The 17,044-nt window shown below is 45.2% G+C and overlaps 1 protein-coding gene across 1 annotated transcript in view; it reads right to left on the bottom strand.

Moving 5' to 3' along the window:
- LOC117042267 (zinc finger protein 850-like) overlaps nucleotides 1-3,166 on the bottom strand; it is a gene marked incomplete at its 3' end in the record, with an annotated part of 33,448 nt that extends 30,282 nt beyond the window's left edge. The window contains exons 1-2 of the mRNA XM_033141797.1: nucleotides 3,150-3,166; nucleotides 791-1,015 (exon numbers count right to left, since the gene is read on the bottom strand). Coding sequence (XP_032997688.1) covers nucleotides 791-974 — 184 coding nt within the window. The remainder of the gene's footprint in view (nucleotides 1-790; nucleotides 1,016-3,149) is intronic.
- Between the last annotated feature and the right edge of the window lie 13,878 nt (nucleotides 3,167-17,044).

Genomic DNA, 17,044 nt, shown 5'->3' with positions numbered 1-17,044 from the left:
AAAATGTAATAGAATTCAGCATGAGGTGAGTAAACAGAAATTGGATATTATTTGTCTCCAAGAAACACACGTCACAAAAAACACACAAAATAATTCTGATTAATAAAAAATTAGGAATGGATTTTGTCTCCAAGGATAGTGCAAAAAAGAGAGGAGTGGTTTTCTATATAAATCCTGCACTGGAACCCAAATTAATTCAAAAAGATGAAAAAGGAAGAGTATTGATAGTGCAAATTAAAAATCAGGGAGAAAAAATAATAATTTTGGTTGGAATATACACTCCAAATGAGAAAAAAGCAGTTTTTTAAAATAAAAAATTGCAAACAGACTTACTTGAGTTTGCTGATCAAAAAATGATATTGATGGGTCACCTGAATGGTGTACCTTCTTTAGAAAAATATAGGTCAGCTAGGAAAAAAGATACCAAAGAAGGCAGATTACCAAAGGCTTTTTTGACATGACCCAAACAATGGATTTGAATGACATATGGAGAGAAAAATGTTGGATAAAGTGTTCACTCTCATGTCTATGATAGCAGCTCATGGATAGATGCCGTATGGATTTCTAAAGAATTGGAAGGCAAAGTAAAAAAAATATAGAAATTCATCCCAGAATTTTGTCAGACCATAAGAGAAATTGAGAGGCAAGGGGAAAAATTGGATGAAATAGTGAAAAAGGAAAAGGATCTGTGGAAAAAAAGCCAACGAAGAGCCCCAAAATGTGTTCCCCTTGGCCATCTCCATCCACCTGCTTGCCTCCCCCTACCCCCAAACTGAGCAAGCCCCAATACCTTTCCAGCTCCATCCCTCCACGTCCCCATCTCCACTCCCCTGGGATTCACCAGATCTCTCCGAGGTCCCTGGGAGCGGATGCTCAGAGGTTGTGGGGAGGGATGCAGGAGACAACCTGACCAGGTCCACCGTCCGTCTTCCCCCTTCCATCCTCGCTACCTTTGCAGGATCTGTCTCTTTCATCCTTCCTGAGGAGTCAAGGAGCCAAAACAAGCTGCAGGGTCCTGGGAGAGAGGAAGAAGCAAAGGGAGCCTCAGTGGCCCTGCAGGGATTCTCCTGTCCTAGATATTCTCCTGCCCCTGGAAAAGCACAACAGAAGCCCCATTTCTAAACCTCTCCAGTGGTTCCAATTTCCTCTGTTTGCTCCTCTCCCCACTTCATAAGGCTGGCAGGGTCTGCACAGTAGTGACCTCAAGGTAGAACCCCTTGAACTCAGAGGGGCTTGGTGCCAAAACCAGTCACAGTCCTGTCCCCAAGTCTGAAAACTGCAACACCAGGCATGCATATCTATGGTTATCATAAGGCAAAAGTTCATCAAAGTTTTAATAATCATAAAAATTGATTCTTAAAGTTTGGGAGTAATATAAAGATTTATTAGAACAAAAAACACCATGGTGGCTTTCCCCATTAGAAGCAGTATCTTAGAAAAAAGTAAATATGAAGATAAATTGGCAGACATATAGAGAGCTGTTAACAGAAATCGACAACCAATTAAAATTAAATGACTTTGAAGAAGTAAAAGAAAAGGTAATAGACTGGTTACAATATTTCCAACTAAATGAAAATCATAAAAGGAAAGGATTTAGTTATGAACTGTCAGTCAGGTGGCTAGCTGTGGGTGGAGCTAGTCAGTGCTTGGACTGCAGTGACTGAGGAAGGAGCACTAGGTGAGCTGAGCTTGGGAGACTGTAGCTTTTGTGGGTTTGTCCTTTTGGGGCTGTGTGTGAGAAAGTTTGTGTGCTTATTTGTTTCCTTATTTGTCTGTGTGCTTGTGCTTGTTTTCTAGGGCTTCTGCCTCTTGATTTTGGGTGACTGTCCAGGCTTGTGTGTGTGTTTGTTTCTGGCCGTGACCTTGTAGGTGAACTTTCACCTTGGAAGTGTGCTCTCCCTGAGTCAGGTGATTAGGTGATTAGTCAGGTGGTTAGCTGTGGGCGGAGCTAGTCAGTGCTTGGACTGCAGCGGCGAGCGCCTATTGGCGCGCGCAGTTTAACTCATCTTTTAAATTTAGGGCAGCAAGTCTCACACGTATATTAGAGGAGAGCCTAGGCTTCTTCTTCTCCCCCCCCCCCCCGACTTCAAGCTTTTCAAGATGGAGGGTGAGGTAACAACCGTAGTCACTTGCAATTCCTGCGCAATGTTTGTGTTCTTGCCAAAGGATGTAGGCAGCTACACCTGCAGCAAATGCAAGTTGGTTGCCCTACTGGAGGACAATGTCCAGCAACTTCAGGCTCGTGTTTCTACGTTCCAGAGAATCAATGAGCTGGAGCTTTTCTTGGATGCAGCAGAGCACACTATCTGCACCAAGGAGGAGACAGGGGACATCCCTGAGGAGGAGGTCAGTTCCCCAACACAGCAGCTAGAAGTATGGAGGAACGTGACTCATAGAAGTAGAAGGCCCAGGGATCGCTCTGAGTGTTTAGAACTACAGAATCGATTTGAAGTGCTCTCCCTTAACATGGAAGACGAGGAACAGACTCCATTTGAAGATCTCTCCCTCATCACAGTTGATCAGGAATATGAAGATGAGCACCAAAGTCAGTCCTCCGGGAATATGCAGGTAACCTTGGAAGAGACAGCACATGGAAGAATCCCAACCAAACCTATGAAGAGGCGTGTAGTGGTGATAGGGGATTCCCTACTGAGGGGTACAGAAGCAGTGATCTGTGGGCCTGACAAGATGTCTCGAGAGGTGTGCTGTCTCCCCGGGGCCAAGATCAAAGATGTAACAGAGTGGCTGCAAGGAATCATAAAACCCACTGGCAAATACCCCTTCCTTTTGGTCCATGTGGGAACCAATGACACTGCAAGCCATAGCCTCCAGAAGATCAAAAGTGATTATGAGGCTCGGGCAGGAAGTTGAAGCAATTAAATGCACAAATTGTCATCTCATCTGTCCTCCCAGTTGAACAACATGGCCCAGGGAGAGGGGGGGAAATAGGGGAAGTGAACAACTGGCTTCGCAAATGGTACAATCAGGAACGGTTTGGATTCTTAGATCAAGGTCTGCAGTTTCTTGAAGATGGACTTCTGGCAAGTGATGGGCTACACCTCACAAGGGTTGGAAGGAATGTTTTTGCCACAAAACTCATCAGGAGGGCTTTAAACTGACTTATGTGGGAGAGGGAGACAGACTCCTACCTTCCGGACCACTATCAAGTGCTGAAGATGATCATCCAAATGTCAAGGACCAAATGGAGCAAACACCACGCAGACCTAGTGGTGGGAGGAAAATATTTGAAACTCCAAAGCCAAGTTGAGTGTATCTGGGTCAAAATTAAGGGAGAGAAAAATAACAGTGATCTCATTGTGGGAGTTTACTATAGACCCCCAAGCCAAACTGAGGACACAGATGATGCCTTGCAGACAATTTCATTGTCCAGAAAGTGGGAGAAGCAACAAGAGGATCAGCCATGTTAGATCTGGTCCTAACCAATAGTGATGACCTGGTTAGTGGGGTAGAAGTGGCAGGATCATTAGGTGGGAGTGACCATGCTCTACTGGAGTTTATTATACAGCGGAAAGGAGCAACCAAGCATACTAAGACTCAAATTCTAGACTTTAAGAAAGCCGACTTCAGAAAACTTAGGGAAATGCTGGGTGAAATCCCATGGACAGAAATGCAAAGGCCTTCATCTCATGCGAATTCTTTCCCATTGTTATACCTTTTATGCCTTGGTCACTCCTTATTGCCATTGCCAAGATTTCTAGTACCAAAATAGAAAGTGGAGGCGAAGGGGGACAGCCTTGCCTGGCCCCCTTACTTATTTTAAATTCTTCTGTCATTTCACTGTTGTTGTTGTTCAGTCGTTCAGTCATGTCCGACTCTTTGTGACCCCATGGACCAGAGCACACCAGGCACCCCTATCCTCCACTGTCTCCCACATTTTGGCCAAACTCATGCTAGTCGCTTCGAGAACACTGTCCAACCATCTCATCCCCTGTCGTCCCCTTCTCCTTGTGCCCTCCATCTTTCCCAACATCAGGGTCTTTTCCAGGGAGTCTTCTCTTCTCATGAGGTGGCCAAAGTACTGGAGCCTCAACTTCAGGATCTGCCCTTCCAGTGGAGAAGAAGAAGAAGAAGAGTTTGGATTTGATATCCCGCTTTTCACTACCCGAAGGAGTCTCAAAGCGGCTAACATTCTCCTTTCCCTTCCTCCCCCACAACAAACACTCTGTGAGGTGAGTGGGGCTGAGAGACGTCAGAGAAGTGTGACTAGCCAAGGTCACCCAGCAGCTGCATGTGGAGGAGTGGAGATGCGAACCCGGTTCCCCAGATTACGAGTCTACCGCTCTTAACCACTACACCACACTGGCTCTCTGATTTCAGGGCTGATTTCTTTAAGGATGGATAAGTTTGATCTTTTTGCAGTCCATGGGACTCTCAAGAGTCTCCTCCAGCACCATAATTCAAAAGCATCAGTTCTTCGGCGATCAGCCTTCTTTATGGTCCAGCTCTCACTTCCATACATTACTACTGGGAAAACCATAGCTTTCACTATTTAGTATCAATTTGGCTCTCTGATTTGGATATATTGCCTCAAAACCCCTAATAATATTTTCTCCATGTCCTGTCTTTTCTATAGCTTTACATGATGCTCCAAGAGATTTTTCAAAGTCCTTCTCTACGTCTATCAGCATCAAAATGGCTTTTTAATCCGATCTTGCTTCTAAATATTCTAAAATATCTATTATGTTTCTCATATGATTGTACATGTGTCTGATCTCTGTGTATGATTTCATTCAACACTATAAAAAATGTAGGTCTATAATTTTTGATTAGTGTTGGATCTGCTCCTTGTTTGGTTATCTGCTCCTTGTTTGGTTATCAGCGTGATATGATTTTGGTATTCTTCCTTCTTTTAAAATTCCATTCAGTACTGTTTTCATTGGTTCTGATAATACATCTTCTAACTTGTTATAACTTGGGTTCCATGATCCATCTTCTAACTTGTTATAACTTGGGTTCCATGATCACTGCAGATGGTGACAGCAGTCACGAAATTAGAAGACGCCTGCTTCTTGGGAGAAAAGCAATGACAAACCTAGATAGCATCTTAAAAAGCAAAGACATCACTTTGCCGACAAAGGTCCGTATAGTTAAAGCTATGGTTTTCCCAGTAGTAATGTATGGAAGTGAGAGCTGGACCATAAAGAAGGCTGATGGCCGAAGAATTGATGCTTTTGAATTATGGTGCTGGAGGAGACTCTTGAGAGTCCCATGGACTGCAAGAAGATCAAACCTATCCATTCTCAAAGAAATCAGCCCTGAGTGCTCACTAGAAGGACAGATCCTGAAGCTGAGGCTCCAGTACTTTGGCCACCTCATGAGAAGAGAAGACTCCCTAGAAAAGACCCTGATGTTGGGAAAAATGGAGGGCACAAGGAGAAGGGGATGACAGAGGATGAGATGGTTGGACAGTGTTCTCGAAGCTACTAACATGAGTTTGGCCAAACTGCGAGAGGCAGTGAAGGATAGGCGTGCCTGGCGTGCTCTGGTCCATGGGGTCACGAAGAGTCGGACACGACTGAACGACTGAACAACAACAACAACAACAACTTGTTATAAAATGCCACCGATAATCCATCTGTCCCTGGGGACTTTCCTATCTTTGCTTTTGAGATTGATTGCTGCACCTCTATCACCGCTCTTGGTAGATTTATTTTTCAATCTGTTATTGTTGGGAGTCTATTTTGGGCAAGTAGCCTATCTGATTCATTGGAACAACTGGAAAGGTTTAGAAAAGGGACTTCTGTTGGGAAGGGGCTGCCCCATTTGTGCTTCCCCAGGGGCAGGAGAATATCTAGGGCAGGAGAATCCCTGCAGGGCCCCTGAGGCTCCCTTTGCTTCTTCCTCTCTCCCAGGACCCTGCAGCTTGTTGTGGCTTCTCTGCTCCTCTAGAACAATGAAAGAGATGGATCCCGACGTTGTTGTTGTTGTTGTTCAGTCGTTCAGTCGTGTCCGACTCTTCGTGACCCCATGGACCAGAGCACGCCAGGCACGCCTATCCTTCACTGCCTCTCGCAGTTTGGCCAAACTCATGTTAGTAGCTTCGAGAACACTGTCCAACCATCTCATCCTCTGTCGTCCCCTTCTCCTTGTGCCCTCCATCTTTCCCAACATCAGGGTCTTTTCTAGGGAGTCTTCTCTTCTCATGAGGTGGCCAAAGTACTGGAGCCTCAGTTTCAGGATCTGTCCTTCCAGTGAGCACTCAGGGCTGATTTCTTTAAGAATGGATAGGTTTGATCTTCTTTCAGTCCATGGGACTCTCAAGAGTCTCCTCCAGCACCATAATTCAAAAGCATCAATTCTTCGGCGATCAGCCTTCTTGATGGTCCAGCTCTCACTTCCGTACATTACTACTGGGAAGACCATAGCTTTAACTATATGGACCTTTGTCGGCAAGGTGATGTCTTTGCTTTTTAAGATGCTGTCTAGGTTTGTCATTGCTTTTCTCCCAAGAAGCAGGCGTCTTCTAATTTCGTGACTGCTGTCACCATCTGCAGTGATCATGGAACCCAAGAAAGTGAAATCTCTCACTGCCTCCATTTCTTCCCCTTCTATTTGCCAGGAGGTGATGGGACCAGTGGCCATGATCTTAGTTTTTTTGATGTTGAACTTCAGACCATATTTTGCGCTCTCCTCTTTCATCCTCATTAAAAGGTTCTTTAATTCTTCCTCGCTTTCTGCCATCAAGGTAGTATCATCAGCATATCTGAGGTTGTTGATATTTTTTCCGGCAATCTTAATTCCGGTTTGGGATTCATCCAGTCCAGCCTTTCGCATGATGAATTCTGCATATAAGTTAAATAAGCAGGGAGACAATATACAGCCTTGTCGTACTCCTTTCCCAATTTTGAACCAATCAGTTGTTCCATATCCAGTTCTAACTGTAGCTTCTTGTCCCCCATAGAGATTTCTCAGGAGACAAATGAGGTGATCCGGCACTCCCATTTCTTTAAGAACTTGCCATAGTTTGCTGTGGTCGACACAGTCAAATGCTTTTGCGTAGTCAATGATCCCGACGTTAGAATTCCTATAACACATTTCAAGTACTTTCAATGGTTTTAAAAAAAAATACTTATTCGTTTTCCAACTGAAATGGTCACATGATCATTTTTTTCCTGAGATGCTAACTTTCCCTCTGCATGTCATTCCTTGAGCAACTTCCTGTGCAGAGATAAGGCCTGCTTTCATTCCTCTGTTCATTTGTGCATCGGACTAGTGTTGTGTGGAGGGAAATGCAACCAGTGGGCTGGAAAATGCCCCCCTCCTGCCCCCTTGGGTTTCCAGTGTGGCCTTCACAGATATTGGCACAACTTGGGGGGGGGGGTGTTTTGGCTGCTGAGCTGCGCCCCCCATTGTGAGGGCTGAGGGGGTGATGGTGATGCCTCCCTCCCCAGCTGCTGCCATTGCCTGTGGGTTGACTGTGATGCCACAAAAACATTTGGCAGCTGAGCAGTATAAATGTGGGCCAAGGGGCTAGCCTGGGCAGTTGCCCTCCCCAGAGAGACATGGGCAGCTCGGTGGCACTCAGCCCTGGCGGCCTCCTGCCCCGTGGTGGCAAGCTGGCAAGCGGAAGGAGGCAATTGCCCGGTGCTGGGATGCTGTGGAGCAAGGAGAAGGAGGCAAGTACAAAGTTTACTTGCTGGTGGGATCGCTTCTGGGAAGCGGCTGATATTCAGCTCTGAAGCTAGTTGATGCCTGGCAATGGGGCTGGCGAGGCTGCAGCTGGTGGGGTTGTCAGAAGGGTTTGCATTCAGGCTAGTGGATACGCGGGTGGAGATGGATGGAAACTGGTTTGGAAGCCTTGTTTGTTAACAGGCGACCAAACAGAGGAGGAGCCTGGGTGGGGGATGCTGTCGGATGGTGGCCATCCCACTGACCTGTAGGCCTTTGCTCTTTGCTTTACAGGGATGTTGATCCAGTGAGGTTTCCCCTGAATCCAGCCTTCAAAGTCACGAAGAGAACCGCAGGACGCCCGTTTCCATCGGAGAAATGAACGCGAAATACTGGCAGCCAGCAATGGACAAGGCTGTGGCCCGACCCGAGAGAAGACTGCAGGCGGACATCTGCTGCGTTGCAAGTGATGGGGCAGTGGGGAGAGAGAAGAAAAAGAGGGAGGGAACATTAGGCCACATTAGGCGCACCGTCCATTGGAAGTACTATGAAGACGCTTTAAACAGGAATGGCTTCCCCTCGGGGTCTCTGGGAACTGTAGGTTGTTCAGGGGACTGAGACTTGTTACGAGGGTTAGGGCTAGGCTAGGGCTAGCGTTGGTGGTAGGGGGTGGGGATGGGGTAGTGGGTAGTGGCTAGGGATAGGGGTAGAGGTATGGGGGAGAGGGAGGGGTAGGGTTCCCTTCTTGCCAGGGAACTCTGGGAACTGTAGTTTAGGTTAAGGGTTAATGTTAGGATTAGAGTTAGGGTAAGGATTCCCTTCTTCCAGGGAACTCTGGGAATTGTAGTTTAGGTTAAGGGGTAGGGGTATGGGGGAGGGGTACGGGTATGCGGTAGTGGTATGGTTAGGGGTAGGGTTCCCTTCTTGCCAGGGAACTCTGGGAACTGTAGTTTAGGTTAAGGGTTAAGGTTTAGTGTTAGGATTAGATTTAGGGTTAGGGTTCCCTTCTTGCCAGGGAATTCTGGGAAGTGTAGTTTAGGTTAAGGGTTAAGGGTTAGTGTTAGGATTAGAGTTAGGGTTCCCTTCTTGCCAGGGAATTCTGGGAACTGTAGTTTAGGTTAAGGGTTAGTGTTAGGATTAGAGTTAGGGTTCCCTTCTTGCCAGGGAATTCTGGGAACTGTAGTTTAGCTTAAGGGTTAAGGGTTGGTGTTAGGATTAGAGTTAGGGTTCCCTTCTTGCCAGGGAACTCTGGGAATTGTAGTTTAGGTTAAGGGTTAGTGTTAGGATTAGAGTTAGGGTTCCCTTCTTGCCAGGGAACTCTGGGAATTGTAGCTCTGGGAGGGGAAGAAGGGGTCTCCTAACAGCTCTCAGCACCCTTTTCAAACTATAGCTCTCAGTTTCTTTGAAGGAAGAAGTCATGAATGTTTAAAGCAGCTTCATAGGGGTTTAAACGGTGTGGATGTGGCCCCCCGGCCTCCCTCACCCCACTGCCCCTTATTATTCAGGAATGGAAAGGATTTTCCCATTCAAATCTCTCAGGAACATGAAGAAGAAGGACTTTGTATCTCATGCCATTTTGGGTGGTTTCTAATGCTTGATTGTTGAGATCATACGACCACTTCAGTTGAAAAATTATTTAATAAAGATTGTTTTTTTATGAAAACCTTTGAACGTGTTTGAAATGTGTTTGAGTGTGCCGAGAATGATTTCACTGGAAAGCAATGCACTTAGATCGCAGAATCATGGAACTGCAGAGTTAGAAGGGACCACGAGGGTCTTTGAGTCCAACCCCCTGCAGGAATCTTTGGCCCAACATGGGGCTTGAAGGACGGCCCTGAGATTAAGAGTCCCGTGCTCTACCCAATGAGCTACACGGATGGATCTCAACAACAAACAACAAATTTTAAATTTATTTTTTACAATTTACAGTGGTGTAAAATAAAAGGTATCGGAAATGAAATGATTGTTGCCTTTTCTTTGTTTACAGATTTTTTATTAAGATTTATTAAGGGATGCGGGTGGCGCTGTGGGTTAAACCTCAGAGCCTTGGGCTTGCTGATCAGAAGGTCGGTGGTTTGAAACCCCATGACGGGGTGAACTCCCGTTGCTCGGTCCCAGATCCTGCCCACCTAGCAGTTCGAAAGCACTTCAAGGTGCAAGTAGATAAATAGGTACTGCTCCGGCGAGAAGGTAAATGGCGTTTCCGTGCGCTGCTCAGCTTAGTCATGCTGGCCACATGACCCGGAAGATGTACTCCGTCTCCCCCGGCCAGCAATGCAAGATGAGCGCCACAACCCCAGAGTCAGACACGACTGGACCTAATGGTCAGGGGTCCCTTTTGGATTAAAAACGCTTAACCTAGATGCACAGAGGTTGCATAAACTGTGATTTGTGGTCAACACACTTGACTTTATCAGATAAGAAACTAGCTTGAGCTTGAAAAATTGTCAGTGCATGAAAAACAGAAAACTAAATATGACATAATAGGCATCACTGAAACCTGGTGGGATGAGTCTCATGATTGGAATGTAGTAATAGGGGGATACAATCTATTTCAGAGAAATAGACCAAACAGGAAAGGAGGAGGAGTAGCGTTATATGTCAGGGATGTGTATACCTGTGAAGAGATCCAGGATCTGAAACTCTAAAGCCAAGTTGAGAGTATCTGGGTCAGAATTAAGGGAGAGAAAAATAACAATGATCTCATTGTGGGAGTTTACTACAGACCCCCAAGCCAAACTGAGGACACAGATGATGCCTTCCTGGAACTGATGGCCAAGCATTCAAAAGGAAGTGAAATAGTAGTAATGGGGGATTTCAACTACCCTGATATTTGTTGGATGTCAAACTCAGCCAAGAGCATAAGGTTGAAGAGATTCCTCACTGGCCTTGCAGACAATTTCATTGTCCAGAAAGTGGGAGAAGCAACAAGAGGGTCAGCCATGTTAGATCTGGTCCTAACCAATAGTGATGACCTGGTTAGTGGGGTAGAAGTGGCGCCCGTTGTTCCTCCTCACCCGTTGTTCAAGAGATCAGAAATCAAACTTTAAAGGCCTCTGCTTGGCTCAAACAGCATTCAGGCTAAACCTCTACATCTTAAATGTTGCCCTTGAAAGCGACTACCCAGCTGAATTCATTGAATTCCCCAACCTCTCTGGCCCCAGAATGAGTGCTATAGAGACTATATCAAGGTTTCTATGGGCCCCGTTCCTTATGTTAAGAGCCCAGAAATTATGCCTAACTTTGACAGTGGTCTCTTCTCAGTCCTGCTCTAACTAAAGGCCTTCGTTCAAGAGACACATACTGAGGACGGTTACCCTTCCTAATGCCAGAAGGAAGAATGATACCTGATCTATTGGCCTCAGATCGCCTACAGCAGGGGTCAGCAAGGTTTATGCCGCCCGGGGCTTACTCAACCCCATGAATATCGCTCCGTGGGGCAGATGTGCACACAACTGCGATTTCCAGCGTCTAGATATTGTCCTGCCCCTGGAGAAGCACGAATGGGGCAGCCACTCCCCAACAGAAGCCCCATTTCTAAACATCTCCAGTGGTTCAAATTTCACCTGTTCGCTCCTCACCCCACTTCATAAGGCTTGCAAGGTCTGCAGAGGAGTGACCTGAGAGTAGATCCCCTTGAACTCAGTGGGGCTTCTGGACAGAACTTGATGCAAAAACCAGTCACCATTCTGTCCCCAAGCCTGAAAACTGCAACCCCAGAGCATGGGCAGAAAATAAAATGACTGATAATCCCTCTTCATTTGTCCCAGAATGTTGGGGGAAGGCTTCTTTTATCCTTCCTTTAGCATTTCCTAAGGATAGATCTCAAAATTTGCTTTCACATTTGTTCATGTACTTGTTTAGCCTGAATAGGGGAGAGACATGTTTTGTTGCATCTGGGACAGACGAAGTGGTCCGGTTGTGCTGCTGCAGATGCAGAAGGGCTTTTCTTCCAGCTGTTATGGAAATTACCGTGGGGGGCACATTTTTAAAGCTGTTAAATGTTCCAAATATTATGCATAAATGCATCCTTTCAACTTGACAGCTCACAGAAGTTCCCTGGCTTTATAAAATCAACTCCTTTGCCAGTTTCCTCCATTCCAACGCTATTTTGCCCTTGAAAAACGACTTCAGGAAGTGCCCAGAGGTGACAATTGCGGAGCCGATTGTTGGAAAGCCTAATCCCATCACCAGAATTGCCAAGGGGTCCAGACATGCAAGGGAAGTTCTATTGCACTTTGGGACTTCAGAAGGTGTTTGCCTATGCTAATCTTAATAATAATAATAATGATAATAATAATAATAATAATTTATTATTTGTACCCTGCCCATCTGGCTGGGTCTCCCCAGCCACTCTGGGCGGCTATCACAGATGAAAAACTCCCCTAAACAGTGCTGCCTTCATGGGATTTTCTGAATGTCAGGTAGTTGTTTATCTCATTCTTATGGGTCTTGTCGTGACATGTCTGCTTTGGCTAATCTTGTACCCAGGACTGGCTTGGACATGTCTGCCAAGGTGAAACTAGTGTAATCCCTGTGTACCCCCCCCCCTCCCCTTTGGCGACATGTCAGTGATGTAAAGATGATGCATCAATGGTGCTGTGCGAACTCTATTCTGGGATGTGGTGGGAAAGATTTAAAAGTCAATGTCGCTGCTGTTGAAACTGTTGCACAACAATAAGGGATCTAAGTCTACTGGCGGCTGTTTTGCTCCAGATCCGAACAGGGACCCCCATGCACCCTCCCTGCACCCCTGGGACCCCCTCCGCCCCATGGCACCCTCAGGGGGAAGAGAGAGAGGGGAGACTCACCGGATTCCTGGAGGGGCACCAAGGAAGCTTCTGCAAAGGAGAGAGAAGCAAGCAGCCTCCTCTCTGCCTGCAGGAAGGGATGGGGGAGGGAGGGAGGGAATCTAGCCATGGAGGACCTTGCCCCTCCCCCTTCACTTCCTGTCCTCTCTAGGAATGCAGCTCTGCTCCTTTTAACCCTTGCAAAGCCCAGGGCACCGAGCCCACCCCTCCCTCTCCCTGCCTGCCTGCAGTTTTCCCGCTTCTGCGCCTGCGCTTAGGGGCTCCATCTGCAACAAGGAGCCCACCTCTGATCCAGACTAGCCGCAAGGGAGACGGGGGTTCCCCATTGGTATTCAGCAATTATATTTGGATCTCTGCTTTAAAACAGCAGTTGTTGTTCAGTCGTTCAGTCGTGTCCGACTCTTCGTGACCCCATGGACCAGAGCACGCCAGGCACGCCTATCCTTCACAGCCTCCCGCAGTTTGGCCAAACTCATGCCAGTCGCTTCGAGAACACTGTCCAACCATCTCATCCTCTGTCGTCCCCTTCTCCTTGTGCCCTCCATCTTTCCCAACATCAGGGTCTTTTCTAGGGAGTCTTCTCTTCTCATGAGTACTGGAGCCTCAACTTCAGGATCTGTCCTTCCAGTGAGCTGTCAGGGCTGATTTCTTTGAGAATGGATAAGTTTGATCTTCTTGCAGTCCATGGGACTCTCAAGAGTCTCCTCCAGCACCATAATTCAAAAGCATCAATTTAAAACAGCTACATATGGTTAAAGCAGCTTTCTCAAGACCACACACTTTCCCTAGGAAGAGAAGGCGCCAGGGATGTGACTTCTCCCTCAATCTGAAGGGGGTTTATTTCCTTGACCCAAAGCCCCCTCCCCCAAAAGGAAGGCAGCATCTGGACCCAAAGGGAGAGCAGAGCTGCAGACCTCCTGCGAACTGGCCCCCTCCCTGGCTTGGCAGAGAGGACAAGGGATCTGAACAGGGACCCCCATGGATTTCCCTGCACCCCAGGTAGTGGCGTAACAAGGTCAGGTGGTACCTGGTGTGGAAACGTTCTTGTCACCTCCCCAATATTGAACTTTTTTTTTAGCCTGCAAAAATGTTTTGACTTGATTTCATATTTTCTTACAAAGGAATGTGGATTCTGGGCCCCTGATAACAAGTAGGCCACTGTGGACAGATACTTAAATCTACAGGATGGATTGTGTTTTGGCTTGTGTTGTTTTATTTACGGTATATTTATTGTTTATTTATTTAATAAATTTTATTTTTAAAAACCTGCAAAGTTGTTTACCAATACAAAAAAGCAAAAAAGCAAAACAAAACATCATAGCAGTAAAATCAAGAAAGATTAACAACCCTACTTTAAAACATACAGAAGCTAAAATATCAAAACAGATTAAAATTACTTCAACTTCCCAAGCATCTGGGTTTGCTTGCCTAAACAAGAATGCTTTTAGCAGGTGCCTGGGAAGAGTCTAGCAAAGGAATAGGAATAATTTATAATTTATTGGCCAAGTACCAAACATACTTGGATTTCTGCTTCGACTACATTGCAATGTAAAGAAAATGTACCTCATACAAACACTATTCCCCTCACAATTCAACAGCACAACAAAGGAACCCCATACCACCAACTGACTTCCCTGCCGCACAAAAACTACGAATTTAACAGTTTGATGGCACACGGAAAAAAACTATTCCTGCGCCTCGATGTTTTTGTGTATACAGTCCTATAATGATGTCCGGATGGAAGTAAATCAAACAGGTGACGACCAGGATGCAAAGGGTCTGCGACGATTCTCTCTGCTCTCTTCCTGGCTCAAACAGCATAAAGTGTCTCTATTGGAGGCAAACAAACACCAATTACCCTCTCTGCAATTACCCTATCTGAAGAAGTGTGCATGCACACGAAAGCTCATACCAAGAACAAACACAGTTGGTCTCTAAGGTGCTACTGAAAAGAATTTTCTATTTTGTTTCGACCAATTACCCTATCTGCAATTCTTACTGCTCATTGGAGCCTTTTCTTGTCCGACTTGGAGGCTGTGCTATACCAGGCAGTAATAGAATTACAGAGAACAGTTTCAGTGGTACCTCTGTAAAACTGGATCAACAATTCTTGGGGCAAATTAAAATTTATTATTACAGGTAGGTAGCCGTGTTGGTCTGCCATAGTCAAAACAAAATAAAAAAATTCCTTCCGGTAACACCTTAGAGACCAACTAGGTTTGTTTTTGGTATGAGCTTCCTGAAGGTATCTGAAGAAGTCTGCATGCATGCACATGAAAAGCTCATACCAAGCACAAACTTAGTTGTTATCTAAGGTGCTACTGGAAGGAATTTTTTTATTTAACATTTCTTAATTGTCGCAAGAAATACAACCTCTGGTGGGCCTTTTTAATAATACTATTGATGTTGCCTGACCTATTTAAGTTTTGAGAAATTATAGAGACCAAGAACTTAAAGGACTCTACTACCACAACCATGTTACCAAGGATGCAAAGTGGCAGCGAGATGGGAGAGTGCCTTCTAAAATAGATTATCATTTCCACTGTTTTTTGGGCATTTAGCACCAAGTTATTCCTGCTGCACCACGAAACAAGATGGTCTACTTCCCGCCTATATGCAGATTCATCGTCCTCCTGGATAAGCCCAATGGCTGCTGTATCATCTGCAAATTTCAAGATCTTAACCGATGGGTCAGTTGCCCATTTGCCCTCTGACGAAGAAATGACCAGACCATAATTTTATTATTATTTTTTAAATAACTTTATTGAAATTTTAAATTAAAACTTTTCCATGGAGGTGCAACATTTTTCCATCTGCGCCGTATCAAGCAGTTGGCCCCCTACCTTTCCTGCCCTGACCTGACCAGAGTGATCCATGCGATGGTCCACCTCCAGGCTTGACTACTGTAACTCGCTCTACGCAGGGCTGCCTTTGAAACTGTCCCAGAAACTCCAGTGGGTGCAGAATGCTGCAGCGAGGCTTCTCACGGGGGACCTTGCCATGGGAGCATATTCATCCAGTGCTTAACCAGCTGCACTGGCTCCCGGTGGAGTACCGGGTCAGGTTCAAGGTGCTGGTTCTGACCTTTAAAGCCCTATGCTGCTTGAGACCCTCATACTTACGGGACCGCCTCTCCTGGTATGCCCCACAAGGACCTTAAGGTCCACAAATAACAATAGTTTAAGGGTCCCGGCCCCAAAGAAGCCAGATTATCCTCCACAAGGCCAGGGCTTTTTCAGTGTTGGCTCCGAACTGTGGAATACTCTGTCCCACGAGACTAGGGCCCTGCAGGACCTGTCCACCTTCCACAGGGCCTGTAAAACAGAGTTATTCCGCCTGGCCTTTAATCTAGCCTGATCCCCTATTTCTTTTCCCCTTCCCTTTTTCTGAAGAAACCCTTCTGGGTCACTATATTAAAATTCCTCCCTGGTCTCCCTACTGGCCTAGCATGACTAATCTGGCCAGTTAGCCCTGGTGATCCCACTGATGTTTGTTTTTATACTGATTTTTAGCTGTTTTTAAAGTTGTTTTAATCATTGTCTTATATTTGTTGTTGGCTGCCCTGAGCCCGGTTTTTGGATTGGGAAGGGCGGGGTAGAAATAAATTATATTATTATTATTATTAAAACATACAAATCAATTAAACAAATTATACATACTAATCAAAACATACGAATCATATACCTGTAACCCCTCATCCCCACCCCCCTCTGACTTCCCTCCAGCATCATTTCTTCTGTCATAAATACTTTTCTCAATATGCATTCTGTATTCCCTCGTTTATTCTTTATAGAACATTTTCTTATCCTCTTAATCTCTTTATTTTCCCTTTATTAATCTTCATATCTCTTAATCTAGACACACCCTCATAACATTTCCATTCATTTTTAAAATTTTGTTTTGATGTATTCCTTATTACCGCTGTTAATTTTGCCATTAATAAATACTAATTTAATTTACAAATCCATTCCTCTTTCGATGGTGCCTTTTCATCCTTCCACTTAGCTGCTATAACTACTCTGGCTGCTGTGCTAGCATATAAAATATCTTCCTCTATCAATCCTAACAAATATGCCTCAGGCTTTTTCATTATTGACTTTTCATCATTTTTTTTCGTTTCTTCATGGACCACTAGCCAGAAAGTTGTTAATTTTCTCGCACCACCACCACATGTGCATAATAGTTCCTATCTCCTTGTTACATTTCCAACACGTGTTGTTTTTTAGTTTATAAATTCTGGATATCTTTACCAGCGTTAGGTACCATCTTGCAATACATTTTAATAAAAATGTCCTTATATTATATGAGCTGTAAATTTATAGTTTATTCCATATTGTCCCTTGCTCAAGAAAGATTACGGAATCGACATCTTTGGCCAATTTATCATTACTTCCTTCACCCCCTCATCCATCAGATCCCAACCCAAAACTAGATGATATGCCTTGACAATAACTTCTTATTACTTTGGGTGACTTCTTTTTCAAATTTAGAATTCTCTTTCGGAGAACCTTTTTTAAAAAATCAGCATTGAACATGCTTACAAGCTGCATGTACTGCCATCTATCAATCTCAAAACTTCTCATTTCCTCAAATGTCCTCAGCTT

This window comes from Lacerta agilis, chromosome 2 (assembly GCF_009819535.1).
Source record: "Lacerta agilis isolate rLacAgi1 chromosome 2, rLacAgi1.pri, whole genome shotgun sequence".
NCBI lineage: Eukaryota > Metazoa > Chordata > Lepidosauria > Squamata > Lacertidae > Lacerta > Lacerta agilis.
This window is presented reverse-complemented; position numbering and strand designations above follow the sequence as displayed.